Source organism: Balaenoptera musculus, chromosome 20, assembly GCF_009873245.2.
Source record: "Balaenoptera musculus isolate JJ_BM4_2016_0621 chromosome 20, mBalMus1.pri.v3, whole genome shotgun sequence".
Taxonomy (NCBI): Eukaryota; Metazoa; Chordata; class Mammalia; order Artiodactyla; family Balaenopteridae; genus Balaenoptera; species Balaenoptera musculus.
Genome location: NC_045804.1, coordinates 17,111,914 through 17,133,521, shown reverse-complemented (window position 1 = coordinate 17,133,521; position 21,608 = coordinate 17,111,914). Strand labels below are relative to the sequence as shown.

At 40.5% G+C, this 21,608-nt stretch overlaps 1 protein-coding gene across 2 annotated transcripts in view; it reads right to left on the bottom strand.

Annotated features, from left to right (window-relative positions):
• Positions 1 to 261: 261 nt before the first annotated feature.
• Positions 262 to 21,608, bottom strand: part of NSF (N-ethylmaleimide sensitive factor, vesicle fusing ATPase) — a 161,542-nt gene continuing 140,195 nt past the window's right edge. Inside the window, exons 18-21 of one of the 2 annotated variants that reach the window (XM_036836863.1) lie at positions 7,762 to 7,896; positions 6,550 to 6,663; positions 2,386 to 2,441; positions 262 to 1,932 (exon numbers count right to left, since the gene is read on the bottom strand). In XM_036836863.1, the coding sequence (XP_036692758.1) occupies positions 1,887 to 1,932; positions 2,386 to 2,441; positions 6,550 to 6,663; positions 7,762 to 7,896 (351 nt within the window). In that variant the 3' untranslated portion in view covers positions 262 to 1,886. Of the gene's footprint in view, positions 1,933 to 2,381; positions 2,442 to 6,549; positions 6,664 to 7,761; positions 7,897 to 21,608 lie in introns of both variants that reach the window. The other variant, XM_036836864.1, reaches the window with a different exon arrangement.

Here is a 21,608-nt window from a genome sequence, read left to right as displayed (position 1 = left end):
TTCAGTTTTTTAGTAAAGGGAAATAAGTAAAAGAGGTATAAAGATTCTTGTTGTGTACTGACTTTATAAAATATGCTATCGATCTGTATTTCCTTTAAATTAACTATATTTTCTGAATGATTAAAATCAGAGATTTTAAAATAAAAATCATCCATCTCCTTACACTAGTTAAAACAAGGAGGGGCTTTTCTGATCCCCTTCTTCTTCATACACTCATATCAGTTATGTATGTTGTTTTGTACAAAATATTGGTCTACAGAATGTTTTCAAGTATATGTACTCTTTATTGCATTCCTTCATTTGCATTAAACAATATAATATTTATATTTTTTCAATATAGTTTTGGAAAAACACAAAGACATTAACCTTATTTAACAAGACATAAGTTAATACAATGTGTGCTGCTTTCATGGGAAGAGAAAAAAGAGGCAAGATCTAAAACAGATAAGGGAATCCAGGATACTGGCCACCAGCAATCACAGAATTTCACAATACAATCCACCTAAAAAAAAAAAAAAAAAAAAAAAAGCCACAAAATAAGCTAGAGATGAAAACCCAAAAGAAAGTAGATGTGACATACAAGTCTACCAAAAATATACAGAGAGCAAGATCTGGAGATAATTTACCTTCTACCACGGGGACAGATGACAGAGCTACACCCAAGTACCTTATGCGTGACAAGCCTTACAGGTGGTGTTAGGTACCTTCAGGTGGCTCCTGATCGCTTGTCCTAGAAGTTTAAGCAGCAACGGGGAGAGAGTGGCATGTTCCACAAGTCTCCTCACCAAACATGACGACCTGATTAAATTTCTTCAAACTCGGCTTACACCACCGTTCTCCTTCTCTTTGGAAGAAGTGCATAGTGGGGAAAGGAAATGTCTTCAGTGTATTGGAATGGATGTTAAAGGACTGAGGGGAGAGGACTAGAAAGTGGTTTATTTTTTTCTGGAAAATAGTGTTTTATTTAGATGCTAGGTAGTACAGATAATTTAAAGGAAGGATATATTCTAAGTAAGTCATTAAGCTAAGGAAAAAAGAAAAGTGGTGATACTAAATAAGCCTTTAATATTAAACTAAGGGATTGACCCATTTAGAGTTGGACACTAATGAGTGCTGAGAGGGTTTTAAGTTACTTTAATGACGCCTTTCTGTTTAGGGGTGTGTGCTTTTTCCATACACATCTCTCACAAGCTGTTAACAACATCTACCAAGTGGTAATGATTAGCATATCTCTTGCCACAGAGCAAATTACTTATATTAAGGGGGTGTCACAGCCAACATGGTAATAATCTGACTTTCTGTTAAGAAAGATCTCCTGACTGCAACTTGGAAACATCTCTGAAAATGACTGAGAACAGCATCTTAGAAATTCAAAGCCCTGTTTCTTTAGGCAAAGATAACCAGGCTTCTGGGAGAACCTTTAACCATGTATCCAATTACCTTTAGTGTTAGCACAAGGAAGTTACAAAATAATCCCTTTGAACCCATACCTCTATTCACTGCTCCTGGTTTACATGTAGAAAGTCTTCCTTCTACTCCGGGAACTGTTATTTTGCCACATCGTTGCGTTTATTGAGAGTTTTTAGGTGACAGGTGGTGGTAGGGAGCTTAGAATGTGTAGTGTTCACAAGTACAGTATGTTTCCCACGTTTAAAGACTGAGCAAGAAGGAATCAGCTTGCACGGAAAGGTGAGCACAGCATTCTAAAGCAAATTTATACCTTCCACAAAACTGAGTATCTCAATAAGCACAAGGAAGGGAGTTTCATTGCACTAATCATGCAGAAGGAGCACGTGTTGAAGGCAGGGAACATTTCAATTTGTCCAGTATCTTGAGTAAGTCGAGTGAAGATCCCAGGCCACCTTCACCCTGGTCACTTTCCTTGGTCACTTTGTGTCTGAAAATAGTTCATTTTCAAAGTCGAGGAGGCTACTAAAAAAGAAATATCCAAAACACAAAAAACAGATGATGGTCTGCAAAAAGCCGTTCATCACAAAACCACACTAAAAGCTTCTTAGTGGTTTTTCTACATTTTTCACTACGTATTTGCTATTAGATGAGCATTTCACAAAAGAAAATGGTTGCGCTCCATGCAATTTAAAAGCAGGTTCCAATAAATATGTACCATCGAGCTTTTTCCTGCCTTGTGACAGGGAAGTTTTGCAAAGCAGGACAGGGAGAGCAAACCAACGGTACAACCCATTTCTTTGCTTGGTCTCCTAGACCTACAACACAGCGAAGAATTCTAATAAATGGAAACAAAGTTGTCCAAGAGAGGTTGAGAATTCAAATTCACATGCACTGTACAGCAACTCTTCGAATAGGCACATGGGTTTAAAAGAGTGGGAAGTCTGGCTGGCGGTCTTAAGTGTTGCATGTACTTACGCTCCTTCTTCTCTTAAGAGGGCCAAGAATTTTCTCACACGGTATTCAGGATCCATCTAAACACATCAGAAGAAATAAAGACGACGGGTTAGTGGTGCCTTCTAATAATGATGCACTTACTTCATGCCAAGAAAATGATCGGGTTTATACTTCCTTAGTGCTTTGCTGAGTCACAGAAATGTGCTACCTGCTCCTTGACCAGTATTCTGATACACAGCAAAGCAGACTGTGTCACTCAGGGGAAGTGAATGGGATTTCCCAGCATAGAGAATCGCCATGCACGAGGTTGCGAATGACCCAGCTGGTCATCCACAGGCACCTCAGCTGAGCGCTCCTTTAGCTAGCACCGGGTGAGGAGGCAGCACTGAGAGCCACCAAGTGTGAGACCGGGGCTGCCCATTCATGGGGGTGCACATGGCATCCAATTCATAGGGTTCATCGAAGGCATCAAAGTGAGACCAAGGGCTTCCCTGGTGGTGCAGTGGTTGAGAATCTGCCTGCCGGTGCGGGGGGACACAGGTTCGGGCCCTGGTCTGGGAGGATCCCGCATGCCGCGGAGCGACTGGGCCCATGGGCCACAGCTGCTGGGCCTGCGCGTCTGGAGCCTGTGCTCCGCAACGGGAGAGGCTGCGATGGTGAGAGGCCCGCGCACCGCGGTGAGGAGTGGCTCCCGCTTGCCGCGACTGGAGAGGGCCCTCGCACAGAAACGAAGACCCAACAGAGCCAAAAATAATAAATAAATAAATAATTCTTAAAAAAAAAAAAAAGTGAGACCAAAACTGAAGAAACCAATTGGTGTTGATTAAGCAACTAAAAAATAGCTTATTAACTCTATATAATGGACATGAGCTTTTCTTAGCCTTGGTCTCTCTTGCATAGTTTCTTCTTTGCAATTAATGAAAAAAATTGTGCTGAAACTAAAAAAAAAAGAACAGTGGGACGGATTCCTCTGACATGCTCTCTGGATAATCCAGGTCTCTTGTGACTGAGAACCGCATTGTGAGTCTAAAAAAAAGATGGGGGAGTTAGTTCTGGCTCAGGTTGTAGGTTCAGGTTGTTATTATTAATTATCCCTACTCATTTTCATTTCATATTCATATTTCTACTAATTTGTTTAATTATATTTTATTCTCATTGGTCCACCAGAGATGTGAAGTAATCTAAAAAATGATCATTAAAAACATCTTTAATGGGGCTTCCCTGGTGGTGCAGTGGTTAAGAATCTGCCTGCCAATGCATGGGGACACGGGTTCAAGCCCTAGTCCGGGAAGATCCCACATGCTGCGGAGCAACGAAGCCCGTGCGCCACAAATACTGAGCCTGTGCTCTAGAGCCTGCGAGCCACAACTACCGAGCCCGCGTGCCACAACTACTGAAGCCCGTGCGCCTAGAGCCCATGCTCTGCAACAAGAGAAGCCACCGCAATGAGAAGCCGGTGCACCGCAACGAAGAGTAGCCCCCGCTCGCCACAACTAGAGAAAGCCCGCGCGCAGCAACGAAGACTCAATGCAGCCAAAAATAAATTAAATTAAACAAACAAATTTATAAAAATTTAATTCCTTAAGAAGAATTTTTATTGTAAGAAACACAATAAATTTTTATTGTAAGAAACACACCTAACTTTTAAAAAATGTTCCAGGGCAAGGAGTCTGTTTCCCAAGAGGGAACTCCCTGCCCTCCAGGAATAGCTTTCAAATGCTCAGTGCAGCTGTGGGTAAATGTGCAATTGGATTCCCCCCTCCAATCATTTTTTTTTTTTTTTTTAAGATTTCTTCTCCTCTATCCCAGAAAAACATCTGAACAGAAGTTTCAAATGTATAAAAGTTAAGAGGTCAGACTACAAAGGACTAAGAAAAAGTGTGAATATTTAACAAAAGAAACATTTTTCCTCTTTGGGAATAGAATTACATATGAGTCAATTGTCAAGTTCTCTAAAAAAAAAAGGAACTGGCTGGAGTTCCGCTGTAGTCAGTACTTGCAGGTCTTTGCCCATTAAATATATTTAATATGTGTGAGCAAGGACTTACTGACTTGCCTGTAGCTATGGAATTAAAAGTCAAGAGAAAGGGAGGAAAAAAGTAATCTAGATAAATGACTTTATTCCCTCAGGTGACATCCAGTCAGAGCAGATCCTCAGCACCGTGCAAGTTTTAACAGAATTGTGTATAGTGAACAGAGAGGTAACATGACTTATATTCTGCTAAACTACGTGCCTCTTCACTTAGGCTCAGTCTCTCTAAGGCAGATCTAAAGAGAATTCACTCACCTGCACCAAATCCATTTGATGTGAAGGGGTTCAAACTCAGAGGCCTATGAAGTGTCAGTCGCTGAAGATTAGGCCTGAGTGCCCCACTCTCACTTTCCACCCCACATACAGAGGAGGCATTAACTTGATCACTGACCGGTGGGCATCAAAGGAAGAGGAAGGGGTAGGGATTGGGGAGAAAAACCCACATAGTTTCTTCTATGCAATTATTGAAAAAAAATTGTGCTGAAACTTAAAAAATGAAGACTAGAGCTGACTATCTGACAAATTTACCTTTTCCAAGGAGAGAGCGAATGTATATGCACCTTTACCAAGAATAATCCTAAGCAAAGTGATTTGTCTGTAACTTTAATTTACTGCTCAAAATGAAAAATAAATAAATTGGCTTTAAAATAGTCCAGCTGAAAGTTCAGTAAATTAAACTTTAGGTTTCTGAAAGCTACAATTTTATTTTAAAATAAATTTACTGGACTTCCCTGGTGGCACAGTGGTTAAGAATCCGCCTGCCAATGCAGGGGACATGGGTCCGAGCCCTGGTCCAGGAAGATCCCACATGCCGTGGAGCAACTAAGCCCATGTGCCACAAATACTGAGCCTGCGCTCTAGAGCCCGCAAGCCACAACTACTGAGCCCGCGTGCCACAGCTACTGAAGCCCACGTGCCTACAGCCCGTGCTCCACAACAAGAGAAGGCACCGCAATGGGAAGCCCACGCGCTACAACAAAGAGTAGGCCCTGCTCGCCACAACTAGAGAAAGCCTGTGCACAGCAATGAAGACCCAATGCAGCCAAAAATAAATAAAAATAAAATAAATAAATTTATATATATATAAAAAAATTTACCAGCAAAGATTAAAAAGCATTTGCTTCGTGATTCCAATTTGTCATTGGTCCAAGAGCCTATTTCAGAAGTAAGTGAAACTTAAATGTCACCTCATCCACCCACAGCTCACACTGCTGGAGGAGCAGGACTGAGCACAACACACGACTCTCAAGAACGCAGCCAGTCTGTCCACCTAAGACCCAGGAGAGAGTCGTTCAACAGAAGTTTACTGGGTGCCCGACTATGTGTCCAGTTCTGTTCCAGGGGCTGTGGATTTAATAGTGAGTGAGAGCCAAGGTCCCTGAACTCAACAAAGCTTGGAAGTGATACATTTATTATCTAACTAGTATGTCAGATAAGGACAAAAAGACACAGGATGTGCACACGGAGGGGTGGAGTTACAAAAAGAAGAAAGGTAAGTTGCCCGTAGACGTGAGAAAGTCCCAAAGAGGTTTCATCTGTTTTTGCCCTGGGAGTAGCCTGGGGCTTAGTTTTCTATGTGATCCTGGACGTTTCAACCCTACAGTAGTTTGCATAAAATTTCTAGGAGCCCTGCCAGGGGAGAACATACACAGCCGAAGTCTAATCTGTACACTCAATTACCTTGTCCCTTGAAACTGTCTCCCAGGCCCCTTTTGGTGTCTGTGCGTCGCTTCCTGACCTCTGATGGACAACGCCATCCCACCCCCCCGACCCCTGTAGATAACTGGCTGTGACCCTACATAACTCATTGACAACCGGTGGGACACTCAGGACCCTCACCTCTAAAATGAGGGGGCAGCAGAACAATTGTTCTTTTAAGTCCTTTCTAGTTCTAAGACCTAGTGACTCCCTAAATTAAAACTTAAAGTAACTCTATATTCTTTTCTTCTATTTTTGAATTTTAAGAAGTGGGAAAGAAAAGTACCAATAAGTTATTGTTTGATCTCAGAAGCAGGCTACTAACACCAACCTGATTCTGGAAATAATATAAAAGAATTATAACTTAAAACCTCAGCGAGAGGGAATGATAAAAACTCTTGGGATATATCGTGAAGCTTCTACGTCTGAACCATACGGAGAAGGAAGCATCTTACCTGTAGGGACATCTCGATCAACATTAGTAACTTCTTGATTCCTATCCAGACCTTCTTCCCTTTGACTTGCTGTGCAATTGTGGTGCGTTCTTTATCCCTGAAGTTGCCCAACAGCTACAAAAACAATAAAAAAAACGAAAGCACTTCTATAAGTGCATCAACAACATTAGTTAATTCCCACATTTACCCTTAAAAGAACAGTGATAAGAACTACCTAACTGGTTCAAGCTGACAGAATTCTCTCATATTTTAAAATCCAACCTGACTTTCCTGAAATCCATTAGGTGCAATTATGAAAATGAAAACTGGTATCCTAAACTCTGTTTTCTTACGGACCTTGATTATAATTTAGAGATATATTTGCTGGGGGAAAAATAGCTCCAATCCATAATAAATATCAGTTAAAATTTTTAACATTCCTTTCTAGGAATAATCTGTATGTGTCAAAGCAGACTAAATTTAATTCTCTTACTCAACCCCAGCACAAAAACCGCTCAAACAGGTAAGCTGGAAACATTTATCATATAGATAGTTTCTATTTTGTTGGGAGTATGCCCCAATTATATGGGTCTTGAGGATTTTAAGAAGCCTTCCTGACTCTCACTGCTGAGCAAGTCACTAGATAATATTTTCTAACACCTCATCAAGTCATTTGTGCACATTAATATTAATCAAAAGTTTAATAAAGGATATATATTTTTTAAAATTAAAGACTATGTCATCCTCAAAAAAATGTGAGAAAACATTTCCACATTATGAACTTGTTAATAAAGGGGTTGCTTTTACTTCTATAGCTTTTTTCAAGTTTCTAAGGCTTTAACCATTGCTCCAATTTATTAAATGCAAGTAAATGGGCTGAAAGCTACTATGAATAACTGAATTTTCTATTTATTGATTACTCTACTCCCTCCCCCCATTCCAAGTTTCTGGTCCATGTAATCTATATGCATTAGTCATGCTGGGCACAAAGTAATTCATTCCTGGCAGTTTGTATGCTGCTTCCACCAAGGAATGAGGAATTACTTCACTCTCACTTGTATTTATCTCTTCTTCCTCTAATTCCTGAAAATGACTGCCGGTGTATCCCAGGTTCCGCGTTCTAGGTTAACATAGAAACTAAACACCAGGTGCGATGTCTGGGGCACCCTTAGCATTAATCCCAGCCTCAACTCCTTTCTTTGAACGGTGTACACTCCACTGGCTCATTCTCACCTCCAAAGCCTCCAGCAGCTGCTCTCCTGTGGCAATGCTGGGCACGTGGATGGTGGTGCTGAAGGCGTTAAGCATTTCCATCTCCTGAAGGACATCTTTGCGGCTCGTGGTCCCAATGATAAGAAGCTTGCGGCCCTGATCGTAGGGAGAAAATGTGTTAAAACACATAGGAAAGGACTGATTAGGAAACCAGAGTAAGCCTGAACGATATCCATTTATTTAATCGCAGAAATGCAAATGATTAGGCAAAAGGGAAGGAAAAAAACTCAGCACTGTCCTCTTGAAAATCCTTTTTTTTTGGGCCGTGCTGCACGGCATGTGGGATCTTAGTTCCTGCCTGCAGTGGAAGAGCAGAGTCTTAACCACTAGACCGCCAAGGAAGTCCCTCGAAAATCTTAAAAAAATGTATCAACAACATGATTCAGAAAGAGCAACACTTTCTTCAGCACGTGGTTCAGAAAGAGGCAGCAGCTCTTTCTCCTTATCCATATCAATGACATCATGGACCAGTAAATCAGGAAGATACACAAACCAAATAGAAAGATACCTTAGTATATGTTTGTAATTAATTTTTCACAGCCAACATAGTATCAATATATGTATGGTTGGGAAAAAAATAAAATGAATGAATGGAAACCCCATGCAACCCACTTAGCAAGGCTTTATTACGGTTTTTAGGAGAGGTAGGATAATAATAATAGCTTACATTTATGCAGCAGTTAACTGTGAAAGGCATGGTGCTAAATACTTTACATAATTGTCTCATTTAATATCTTTAATTTCTTTTTAATTTTTAACCCCAAAATATACAAGGAATGCTTAAAAACTATAGCAGGCTTAGGCCACCATTCCTGATTCCCTCTCTCCAGAAGCAACCATTTTCTACTCTCTTAGTTTTTCTTCTTGTATTTATTTCCTTATCTTTAAATAACAGTGGTACACTATTATTTTTAGATTTTTCTTTTCAGCTTTAAATATTATTTCCTGAATTCCTATTATGGAAAAGGGAGAGTTAATATTAATTTTGCACAGTCCCCCACACCAATATGTCCTTTTTCTCATCCTTCCAATTATTTCACAGTCTTTGGTTAAATCTATATTCAGTATTTATTATGATTATATAAATATGATTTACAGCTAAGCCATGTAGTGTACTATTAAATTTCCTTTCTTGGGCAACATTTTGTTTTTATTAGAGTTAATAATTGCCATTTCCCCCCCCCCCACCCCTTTGCTTAGTTTATCAAGTACTTACCACAAGTTCATCCCAAACAAATACAGCCACGGATATCATACCAATATGTTCAAACATGTTAGGGAATTTTAAAGTTTTGGGTGTTTTTTCTCAAAGACATTCCCCTCCTGGAGTCCTCTGTTCTCAAAGTTCAATCTGAACTGACTGTTCTCTAGGCCTGCTGCACAGCTGTAGCCCTAGAACTTTCCTCTCTCCTCTGTTAGATCCCCTGTCTCCTCACCTTCCTTTGTTTTTTCATTTATTCTCTTTTCCACGGTACATATACTTCAAAAGCTTCCTGAGAAAGGGTGTATGGGAGGTAAAAATTTTAAGACCTGGGAATGTGTTTATTCCACCCTTAATATTGTACACTTTACACCTGATAGTTTGCCTAGGTATAGAGAACAAGGTTAGAAACAAGTTTCTCCGCAGAATTTTCAAGGCATTGTTCTATTGTCTTTTAATTTTCAGTGTTGCTGACTAGAAGACTGATACCATTCTGATTTTCTGACTCATTGTTTCTAACTTTTAAAAATAAATATAATTTTAAAAGAATCTTTTCTTTATCCGTATGTTCTATAAATTGTGAACCTTGAGATAAGTCACTCTTTCTTATTTACTGAATGTTTCTTTTTTAAAAAAATTACATCCTATTATATTTCATGGATACTACCTTATTTTAGATCTCTGTGAATACTACACATTTTTAAAAATGTTTTCTTCTTTTCTCTGCTTTGTCTTTGTTTCCTCTGAGTTCCTTTTTCTTTTCTTTTTTTTTTTTCTTATTTGTTCATTGGTGGTTTTCTTCAAGTGTCTGGTGATTGTTGGATTACTATTCATACTTAAGAGGTAAACTAATGACTGGAAGCTCTGAGTCTGAGAGCTTCATGATAGGATGATAAGACTTGGCTGATTACTGGGGGTCCCTCAAAGGTCAGGATGTGTACATTTTCCCCGGAGAATCTTCCAGTCTCCTTCCTGAGGGTTATAGAGACTAGTTCCCAACATACTACATGGGAGTCAATGGGGGAAGGAGTCTGGGTACCTCACCACTCAATATGGAGACTTCCATTTACTCCTATTTGCAGTATGGCACCTCTTTAGATCAATCTCTCATTCAGTGTCCATTATAATCCTAAGAATTAAGTATCAGTATTATCTCTATTTTACTGATGAAGCTACTGAGTCTTATAGATTTAACTAATTTGTTCAAGGTCTAATAACTAATAAATGATGGAGCCAGGAATGGAAACCAGATCCAGAATCCAAAATTGTATACTGCCTTTTTTCACGAACAAAAACACGTTTTAAAAATGTTTACTTGGAAAATGGAAGAGGAATGGATTTTAAACTATGTCACTAGATTTATGATACACACTCATTCCACAGATAAGCCTTTAATAAAATCATTAAACCTTTCACAGATCTTAGAAACTCAGGGCATTAAAATAAATGAGAAAATTTAAAAATTATGTGAAAGTTAAATTAAATGTAGGAAAAGAGTTTAAGAAATTGAAGATCAGATGCCAAAACAATTTCCATTGGGGTTTCGTAAATATTAAACCACTATTGCTAACAAGGCGTGCTAGCCTTTCTCAGTCTTACTGATTTTATTTTGTCCATCTGTTGTGCCAAGAATGGATGGTGCACCAACGTAAACAAAGGCCTAACCAAAGAAACAAGGGTGAGGCTTTCTGGTACAATTAGTAACTGGCATATCAAATGCCTGTGCAAAGACTGTGAGAGAGAAGTATACCGCTGAAGTATACACATTAAAGGGTAATCATTGTTATTATTCAAGAAACCAACTAGCTAAAAATCAAACACATTGTCAACAGACCTTTACCAAGCCCCTGGATGAATACGGAATAGACCTTGTATATACAGAGAGACAGATACAAAACAGATCATTACAATACAATATGGAAAGGTAGAGGTATTGCACATAGGATGTCATGGTAGAGGGAAGAAACGTGTGGCAGAGAAACATCTTTTTCTCTGGAAGAGACAATATCTGAACCGAGTCTTAAGGAGTGAGTGGGGTGATTAGGAGACGAAGGGGAAGGACATCCAAGCCAGAAGGAGCAGAAATAGATAAATCCGAAGGCAAAATAACAAAAACAAAAACTGGGGTGTTGGGGTAATTACGAACACATAAAGATGTATAAACTTCTACTGTGTAACAGAAAAGTGGTGCTTTTACACTCGAACTATTTCTCAACTATTTTAAAATTCTGTTTGTAAACTTAGGAACATATCCTTGAAGGCTCATAGATGCCAAAAGCCACACAGGCTGGTATATCTTCATTACAATTAAAGATAACTGTTACTTTGCTTTTTTCCTTAGGTTTTTAATGTTCCATAGTCCATAATTCCAACCCCCTCATCTTGCCCCTCTCTTACAGAGGACAACATTGGCCCTAGAAGAATGGCTTCTTACCCATTCCAGAAGGCTGGAATTGCCATTTTCCTAGTGAAACTCTGTCTTACGTTACCAGTGACTGTGCTCTTCAGAGTGTTAAGACTGGGAAATGTAGAGCAACTCATAATGGAGATGTTAATTTATGTTCTGCTTTTCCTCTTGTTTAACAAGACTGCAAACACTGCAGAGAGGTCATGACCCAGGGAAGTTCAGGCCTTGACTTGTAAGCATCATCTTTAAGAAAACACCGAAAAACATTACCAAATAATTAAATTGTGCTGGGTCATTGTGTATATTAATTAGTGGTGATACTCATGAGGAAGCTTTACCATGAAAAACCAGCTCTGAATATATTAATATCGTAAATCACACTGGAGAACATTTTGGAGAAAAAGTTGCCAGCAGCATGAAATGAGAAGGCCAGCTTTAAAAATGAAAGTAGAGCTCAACCCAGAAAGAGAAATCCAACTACTAGTGGCTACTAGTCTGAGTCTATAACGCCAAAACATGCCCCTTGATGGAAAGAAAAAAAGCTGAGTGACAACTTACTTGGAAAAAATTGTTCCCAGCATACTCTTCACTGAGATTTTCTAGTCCTGATGCAATAAAGAAAAGGCCTAAATAAAACGACTATCTGCCAATCGGATTATGATAAACATTGTTCCAAGGTTAAATAAGTATTAGTTAACTAATGCTTAGTACCATAAGAAGCAACTCAGGTGAAAACATTACCATGAAAAAGGCAGGGCTCTGTCAGGTGTTGATCCTTCAGAAAAACCACTTCTTTACATGATGAAGAATGAGCCAAGTACTAAGCAGTATCTAAGCCTTTTGCCACACAAAGGACTAACCAGATAATCCACACCCTTTCATAGGTCCTGCCCATTGATTGGCCCCAATAAACTGATTTGCAACAAAAGTTCATGTGGAAGAAAGCTTTTTTTCCCTCCCTTAAATAAAAATGCCACCAATATAATAACTGCAGTGAAATGGAAGGGCTGATTTTAACCTGCTAACAAAAGTAAAGTCAGTTATGCAGTAAAGAAAGGCCAATTATTTCCATATCATTCAATGCTGAGCAAGGGCAATACACCCTTGGTAAGAATAATGAATTGTGAACAACTGGAAACCCTGAAATGGATTAAGAAGTGAGTGTGCCGGGGGCCTTAAACTTTATTTTCTGGTTGTTAGAATTTGAGCCTTTTGTAAACAAAAGTGAAAATTTTCAGAATTCACAATTTATAAGCCCAGTAAGTTAAAGATAAAATAGATTAGTTGATCAGACCATTAACATGAATTGACTCTGTTCGGGTATTTATGGAATTATGAGATTCAGTTTGTGCCTCTAAAGTGAGTACAATCTGGCTGGGGAGACCAAGTAAATATTCAGGGACCACTACCAAGTAACACACCAGCAAACATAAATGAATGATGCTGAGGGGACACAGCTTATGGGCACAGCTTCACTGGCATGGGGTCATCTGGGAAGATTCCTATAGTATCGTAGAGACACTGCTGAAGAGGAAGGAGGCCCTGGAGGAGAAGGGACAGGTCTTCCATGCTCCTAATTCCCATGTGGGTGGTGGAGGCAGCTGAGCCAGAGCCCTCAGGGCTGAAAACGGTCTTTTTAGAGAGATGGGGAGTAGGCAGCCAATCAAAGGAAGACTCAGAATGCCAAACTAAGAAAGGAGATTTAGTATAAAAAGCAACAGGAAACTAAAGAAGGTGCTGGAGGAGGAAGAATTGTGATGATGAGAAAGATGATCCCAGCAGCTTCATGCTGGGCAGCCCGGCAGCCTGTGAGGGGGCTGCTGCAGGAGAGACAGCTCTGAGAAAGGGTCTCAGAGTGAGCGCGCCCAGGAAGGGTCGGCGCCTCGCCATCAGTGATGCACACACACGCCTTCCATTTGAACGCAAGCCCAAGGTGGGCAGAAAGCAAGGGAGGAGAGGCAAGTCCCCTGCTGGACAGGTGGCTTGGTGCCACACAAAAAGTACAGGCTCCACCATTCATAGCTGGGTGATTTGGGCTAGATCACTGAACTTCTCAGCACCTGTTTCTTCCTCAACCATAAAAACGGGATTAAAAATCCTACCTACTTGTCAGAGTAGAGCATGAGGTGAGAATGCGTGGGGGAGGGAGGCCTTTGCCATCACTGTCAGAGGAGGCAGGAATGAAAGGAAGTGAGAGCTTGAACGATGGTCTTGAGAGGAACCTGAAAAATTGTCCTCTGCCTGGGATGTCAGGAATCTATGACATCGGGTCGGGTGGGCGAGCAGTGGGGCACCTGAGAATTCCTCTCTTCCCAACAATGCAGGCACTGGCCGCAAACGACGCCAAGAGAGTGCATTCTCCCAGAGGGCCAAGATTCACTCTGCATTAAGGGGAAATGAGCACGCCGATCTTCAGCTTAACGACGGTTACGTCAAGGCCCAGACGAGGCCTGAAGCTAAAGATCAAACAGCCCTCAGAAGCAGCCGTGACAGCAGGTTGAGAGTGAGGGGCCTCGGTGAGAGGCAGGGACTCTGAGGAAGAAATCAGCTCAGGGCAGAGGATGTGAAGCTTTTCTGGTAAGAGGTGCTTCAGTTTGTCACTTACACTAGTTTCATTCTTGAAATGGGAGTAATGTCTGATACTTTAACTTAGTTTGTTATTATTCAGTGCAGGTTAAATAAAAAATTCTATCCACCATAGAGCTTATACAACTTTACCACTGCATTTATTTGCAAGTCTGAATCTTGTCTCTAGCCTGTCAGCTCCCTGGGGGCGGGGCCATGTTTTATTCATCTCTGTCCTTGCAGGTCTTTAGCACAGCATGCCTGGCACGCAGAAGATACTCTGATGTTCCCTCTACCTAGAATGCTCTTCCCTTATACATCCACATGGTTCTCTGCCTCAAAGTCAGGGCTCTGCTCCAGTGTCACCTTTCCCACAAGGCCTACCCCCCCACCCCCACTTCATCTCCCTTTATCCTGCTCTTTTCCCCCACAGTAGGGATCACCTCTTAACATACTATATACTTTACTCATTTACTGTCTTTACTTATTTATTCTATTTATTGCTGGCCTTCCCTCGTAAGGACAGGACTTGTGTCTGTTTGGTTTCACTGATGGATCCAGGGCTAGCATAGTGCCTTGAACATAGTGACAAGTTGATACATTTGTGTTGAATGAATGAATGGTGATCTCAGTGTAGGTTTCAAGGGCCGCAGATCACTCCTTCCTTGTTACACTTCTCTTCTGGCCCTGGAATAATGCACACTATACCAAATGTTCAACAGGAAAATAACTACCATTTCAGAGTCTATACATCTGAGCCCCAAGTGTTGAATACTATGATAACAAGTCAACAAGTTTTAAAGAAAACAATCCAGAATGATCAGCATGTATGCTTCATTTACAATATAACTAGATGCAAAGGATGTCATACCGCTTTCTCTTAGCTGATCAATTGATCGTCAATAGTTAAGCTATTCATAACTATTCATAACACAGACTTCTCTAACAGAGAAAAGATAAGACTCATTAGAAGCCATTAATTTAAGCTAGCGAGATAAGTATTATTAAGCATCTCCTACAACTCTTGGTTTCCCCTAATCAAGGGAAAAAGTTGACTACTATTAAAAACAACCAAGAGTCTGGACAGTGAAAGGAGAGGAATTGGGGCCACTCTGCATATCCTGCATGCATTTGATTTCTCACGCTCCAATGTCTGTAACTTCTTTTTTTGCTAGTTAAATGTTTAAGTTGAATACCAAAGGAAGGATGTTTCAAATAAATCATGTTACAACTAGGCAGACAACTACATTTAAACTCTCCATTAGATTTTACCCTGAAGCAAATTCTTAGCCTACTGTCTTTGTAACCATCCTCCTGGTGCTGCAGGCAGGACAGAGGACGATAAAGAGGGGGAATTCATAATGCACATGGAATATGAAATGAGAAACTTCACCCCAAATAATTTTTAAAAATTACTATAGGCAAGAGCAGACCACTTTGAGATATTAAAGAATATTTTAGTACCAGTTTGTGAAAAAGACATGGAATCATCAGATTTTATACTCAGAGCAGCTCTGAAAGCTTGCCTAGTTCTCTCCTCCTCCCTCTCCTCTCCTGGCTATTTTGTAGGTGAGAAACGGGGGTAAGATTTTACATCCAAGGAGGGAGCTGAAACCAGAGTTCAGGCCTCACCGATATTCCCACTATGCTTTGCTGTCCATTCTTATTTGTGTAATTTTTAACTTATATCAGCAATGGCTGATCTCTTAATTATGAGTTAGATAGATATATCACCTAGAAATTACAACCTCTGAGCTCTTAGGAGAAAAGGTTAAATAAATTAAGAAAATGAAGACGTACTGATGTACAGTATTCTTAGTGCCCAGTTTTGTAGGTGCTCTCTCATTAGAAACTTAATTAAGATGATCACTGATTCATCAGCAAATCCAAACTCTTCCACCTGGCACCCACAGTAGACTTTCCCTCCCTCCCTCCACTTTTAGCTTGAGATGCCCTAAAATGACCCCTGTGCTCTAATCAGTTCAATTTTCTTCTTCTTTCTCATTTAACTTCTACCTCTGTGATTTTTTTTTTAATTTATTTATTTTTGGCTGTGTTGGGTCTTCGTTGCTGCGCGCAGGCTTTCTCTAGTTGCTTTGAGCAGGGGCTATTCTTTGTTGCGGTGTGCGTGCTTCTCATTGCGGTGGCTTCTCTTGTTGTGGAGCACAGGCTCTAGGTGCGTAGGCTTCAGTAGTTGTAGCACATGGGCTCAGTAGTTGTGGCTCACCAGCTCTAGAGCGCAGGCTCAGTAGTTGTGGCGCACGGGCTTAGTTGCTCCACAGCATGTGGGATCTTCCCAGACCAGGGCTCGAACCCGTGTCCCCTGCACTGGCAGGCGGACTCTTAACCACTGCGCCACCAGGGAAGTCCCTACCTCTGTGATTTTTATCCATAGCATTCCTCTTTATTAAAATGCTTTCCAGAGTTTTCTACCAGTTTGCAATTATCCCTTATGTTCAAGATATTTCAGAACTTGCCTTCTCTCCACATTCTGCCCTCCTTTAACCCTACACAACCCAGTTTGCTCCTTCAGGCTCCACCCTCTCCGAGCATGGATTCAATGTGCCCAGTAAAAACACCTCATTTATCTGGAGGCCAATTTACTGAACAATTTCAACTATCTAGAACATAGCCAAGAACCAAGATATATGCAAAATTCTCTAACTCTAGAACTGAAAAAACACAATAAATGAGGTTCAAGTGACTACTCACAGGTAGTACCAACTTATCCACTGGGCACAGCAGGCACAGCGGGCACAGGGGCAAGGGCCCACAAAAATATTCTAATTTCTTCTAAAATCAGAAGAAAAATAAAAGAACTTTCAGGTTGAGGAAAATGTTTTAAATACCAACAGTTGGAAAATAAAAGTTTAACATTTTTTTTATGAAGAAAGGGACCCAGGGACTTCACGACATGGCCCTGCTGGCAGGAAGCTCCTCCGGCTCTCATCAGAGCCTAGTTGCTCTCACTTTACAGACAACTCAAGGGTCCTGGAGGTTGCCTTTCTTAGCTCACAGCTGACAAGAAGCAGCAAATTAGACGAGGGGGAATTGTCAGAGGCAGGCAGACTGACACAACTCACTTGAATTCCTCAAGTAAAAGCTGATAGCAAAACCATTAAAAACAAGAAAAAGTACAACAAACTCAAAAAAACAGGGCACACTGGGCCTACTTAATGACTCCCAGGGCCAAGTCCTGTACATTCCAATAGTTCTTGCATAATCGCCATGTGATTATGGTTTGTAATGAAGATCCTTATTCATTAACGTAGTGTTTATAATACTTTGCTTCAGACACCAAAGATGTATGTAGCATTTCTTTCCTTTTAAAAAAGGCTAAAGTATAACAGCAATTGATATTTAAAGAGGTTAAGCTTCAGTCATTTCGGAAAAATGAAGCCTTTGATTTCCTACTAATTCCTATTCTTCCCTCCAGTGAAACTGAATATGCCATATGAAGCCTAAGATAAGTAACTGTACACAAAACGCATCCGTAAATTCCCAAGTACCAGTTAGTATGTAAATAATAAAAATGTGCTGGTTCTGGCGCAGGCACACCCTCCACCATCTCTGCCCAGCGCTGCAGAGCTGGAATTCCTCAGCGCAGCACAATGGTCCTCATCAATCTTCCCTGTCACTCATCTTTCAAGACCAGGATCAAGAACTACTATTTGTGAAATATTTGCAGATTTTCTCAGGTAAAATGGACCATACTTTCCTCCATAGTCCACTGGAACCCACGTAAGTTATAAAACTTAACTATTTACATCATCACGTTTACACATCTTTCACCCTCACTGGATTGTGTCAGGGACACCAGTTGGCCTGCATACAAATAAGAAAAAAAATACCCCTCCTAGGTGGATGAATTAGAAAAAAGCAGTCATCTAGGTATATGTAGCCACCCTTGTCCCCATCTCCTAAAGCCCCAGCACCTTGTATGAGTAAAAAGGCACCCCTTTTCCTCTTCCTCAGGGCTAGGGTTGCCAGATAAAGCCCTGAGTATAAGTATGTCCCAAACAATGCATGAGATATACTTACACTAAAAGATTATTTGGTGTCTTTCTGAAATTCAAATTTAACTTGGCATCCTATATCCTCATGTACTAAATGTGGCAACCCTACTCAGCTGGGCAGTTACAGCCCACGTCAGGGTACACGGCTCACAGGGCAACTGGAGTGTGGGCCGGATGTTAACCCCCACTTGCCAGTTGACCTTGTGCACAGCTTGTGCCCAAACTGCACAACTGAATAGGTGGTCCTGGATTATGAGCTCTTTGAGGGCAGGTAGCATGTCTGATTCATCTTTGTTATTTCTATAGTACAGAACAAAAGTTTATTACATGTACATCCTAATAAAAGCATATATTCCCTCAAGAAATATTTCAAACTTGCATTCCAAAAGAAATATTTTTGGATAGAAAGAAACTTCTCATCTCCTTTCCATGAAGCTTAGTAGAACTGTCACCATCTATCCTGGTCAACCTTGGTCACACTGGCATTCAACCATCGTTAAGTTCAGCCTGGAAGCACAGCACTGAGCTGAGTGCCAGGAGGGTGTCCAAGGACAACCGTGAGAGTCAGGAGGCACTTACATACACACTTTTACTCGCAGGACCACAGAGTATCTTACAGACCAGACCTTAAATTAAATCAGCCTTAAAGAAAGAACAAGGCTAACAAAATATATTGCACACAGACAAGCTTAGATACAAAGGTAGATTCATTTAACTGTTATTGTTAGTCAAGCAGCAAGTTAGTTGCAAAGGACTGGAATTTTGACAGTTATACTGCTGAGTTAAAAATAAAAACAACTGTATACACATTAAGTTTTTATTTTTCCTGATTATAAAGTAACAAATGCTTATTGTAGAAAATGTATAAAATGTAAGAAATAATAAAGCAGAAAAACCCACCTACGACCTACTATCTAAGATCAGTTGTCTTTAAGATGGAGAAATAATAGAACTTCCTTTAACTTTTGTTTTTCTCTTCATTCTTTTTAAAAATTCCTTTTTTGTACATTTTAAAATGGACACCAACTAATAGAATAATAAATGCATTAAAATATTGGGAGGATGAGCTCAAACTTTTTTTTTCAAAATTTGGAGGCAATCACAGAAAACAATTTTGGCATATTTCCTCCAGTCTTTTTTTCTTCATAACTGAAATCACACTTAGAGAATAACTGAGGATTAAGTGGAAGGTGATTTGATCCTTAGGCAGGCAGTTTCTGACACGGGCCCACTTTACATAGATAATGGATCACTAGTGGGGCGGCCACCAAGCTGTTCATCTCCCTGCTCTGGCTGGTATTTCACCCTGTTCTCCCTTCCCATTATTACTCCTTACTTGGGGAACTGGCACCCTTCTTCCACCTGCTCCAGGGCTGCCCCAGCAGGGTCTGCAGGAGCCCGATGGCTGGCAGCTAGAGGGAAAGGAAGCTGTCATTCCTGCTGACATTTCTCGGGCTGGCTTCTTCCGCAGCAGCCACCTGGAGCCTAGCTCCTTTCATATGGGTTGGTTACTTTGTTGGTTTTACGGATTTTTTGTGTGAGGAAAGACAGAGTCAGGGTTTTCTTTAAAGTGAATAATAAACTAACAATTGAGTTGTGATTTGCAGTTTACAAAGAACTATAATCAACATTTATCTTATTTAATTCTCACGATCTAAATATTAAATATTACTACTGTTCCCGTTTTACAATGAGAAAATTGAGGCTCAGAAATTAAGTGACTGAATTCAAGTTCAAGTCTTCAAATTCTAACTTCTGAGCTCTTATTTACACTGCCAATGCCAGTTCTACATGTAGACTCACCATCTTCAAGATATCCATTCAACAAATATCATCATCTATGTAGCCTAAATAGGTCTGCAAAGAGAGAGAGAGGGGAAGAGAAGAAGAGAGGAGGAGAGGAAGGAAGGAAGGGAGGAAGGAAGGGAAGGGAAGGGAGGGGGGAGGGAGGGGGCAGGGAGGGAGGAAGGAAGGAAGGGGAGGGAGGGAAGGAAGGAAGAGGAGGAAGGAAGAAAGGAAAGGAAGGAAGGGAGGAAGGAAGGAAGGGGAGGAAGAGAGAAAGAGAAAGAAAGAAAGGAAGGGAGGGTCTAGGCAGATTGTCTGGAGCTTTCCTTGTGAAAAGCACTCTTGACATTTGCCATTCCCCAATGTGAGTGGTAAGCAGGATTGTCAAAATGAAAGCATGGTTACAGACCAAGCTGTGACGTGAAAAGATCAAGGCCTTGTTCCATCTACATTCCAATAACTATCAGGAATATTGACAGATTGTTTTGGACCCTTTGTAAGGTTCCCCTTATTGGTTCTTCTCACCCAACAGTTGTTATGCCATATAGTATAAACCCTTACGGATCTTCAAAGATCTGTGTATTTGTTTTGGGGACAGGAAGGTAGAAGAGAAGCTGTGAAATGCTGTTCTGTTCCACCTTGGATTAGAAAAAGAGGTGAACTTTAGTCACAAGCAACAGGTAGCTACAGGGAAAAAGGACGTAGGGGGGCCAGTCCCTGGAGGCTAAGGACGAGTGTAATAGGTAGTGTCCTTGGGATCCCACAATGGCCAGAAGCCCTGGCCCTCTCTCTACTCCTCACGCTGTTGAACTCTGAAATTCCTGTTTCTACTTCATTCTCCCTTTTATAATAGGGATCTCCAATCTCCAGACCAGAGTATTTGTCTTAGGACTCAGGAAGCTTCTAAATTTCAGTGAATGGGCGATGGGGAAGCAGGGTGCCTCTACTTCTTTTTCCAGTATTGCAAATGAGAGAAGTTGAACCTGGGCATTCCAACTTGAAACTCTGAACTCACTTTCCATGGGAATTTGCTATATACAGTTACATTCTTTAGTTTTCCTATCTTACATGCTAAAGAGGTTCTGTGGACTATCTAAAGGCACCTCTTTTCTTAAAACAACAACAGCTGGGAAATACATTTCTAGTTCTATACAACAGCCTTAATAAAATACTAAACCCCTAAGAACTTTGAAACATTAAGAAAACAGGAAGAAACAGAATTTTAGATGTCAACCCTTAGGCTCCAAGCAATGAGAACATTCAAATCACGCAAGAGAAACATTCACCCTTTTTTAAGGATAGGACTTTATAAACTGATTCTTTACAAATGACATTCTCTGTGGCCAACAGCATACTCCTACTTCTCAGTAACTCTATGCTTTTCACAATAAGGCATTAATACCTTATATCTGTGCAGCCCGCAGGTCTACATAGAACTTACATTATGTGAGTTGGCCGTCACTGTGGTAGGTAAGGAGGAATAATCTTCATTTTACAGATGAAGAAATAGACACAAAGGTATTAAGGGACTAGTTCAAGACTAAAACGCCAGATGGCTGTGCTAAGACTCAAACTCACGTTTTCTGACTCCAAGTCCAATACGATGAGTAAGTTGTGCAGAGAGGATACTCATAACTAGATTCATGGCCCCATGGAACATTATGATGGTATAATCAACACTTTTCTAATGCTGATGTCTAGTCACAGTAATATATTTAAGGCAGTGAGAGAATATTTTGTCTCAGCACCATTAGCATTTTTCTGATTAAAATTTAGATATTTAATTTTGAGTTACCTGAAAATGGTATGTGTATGTATATATCTATCTTATAAT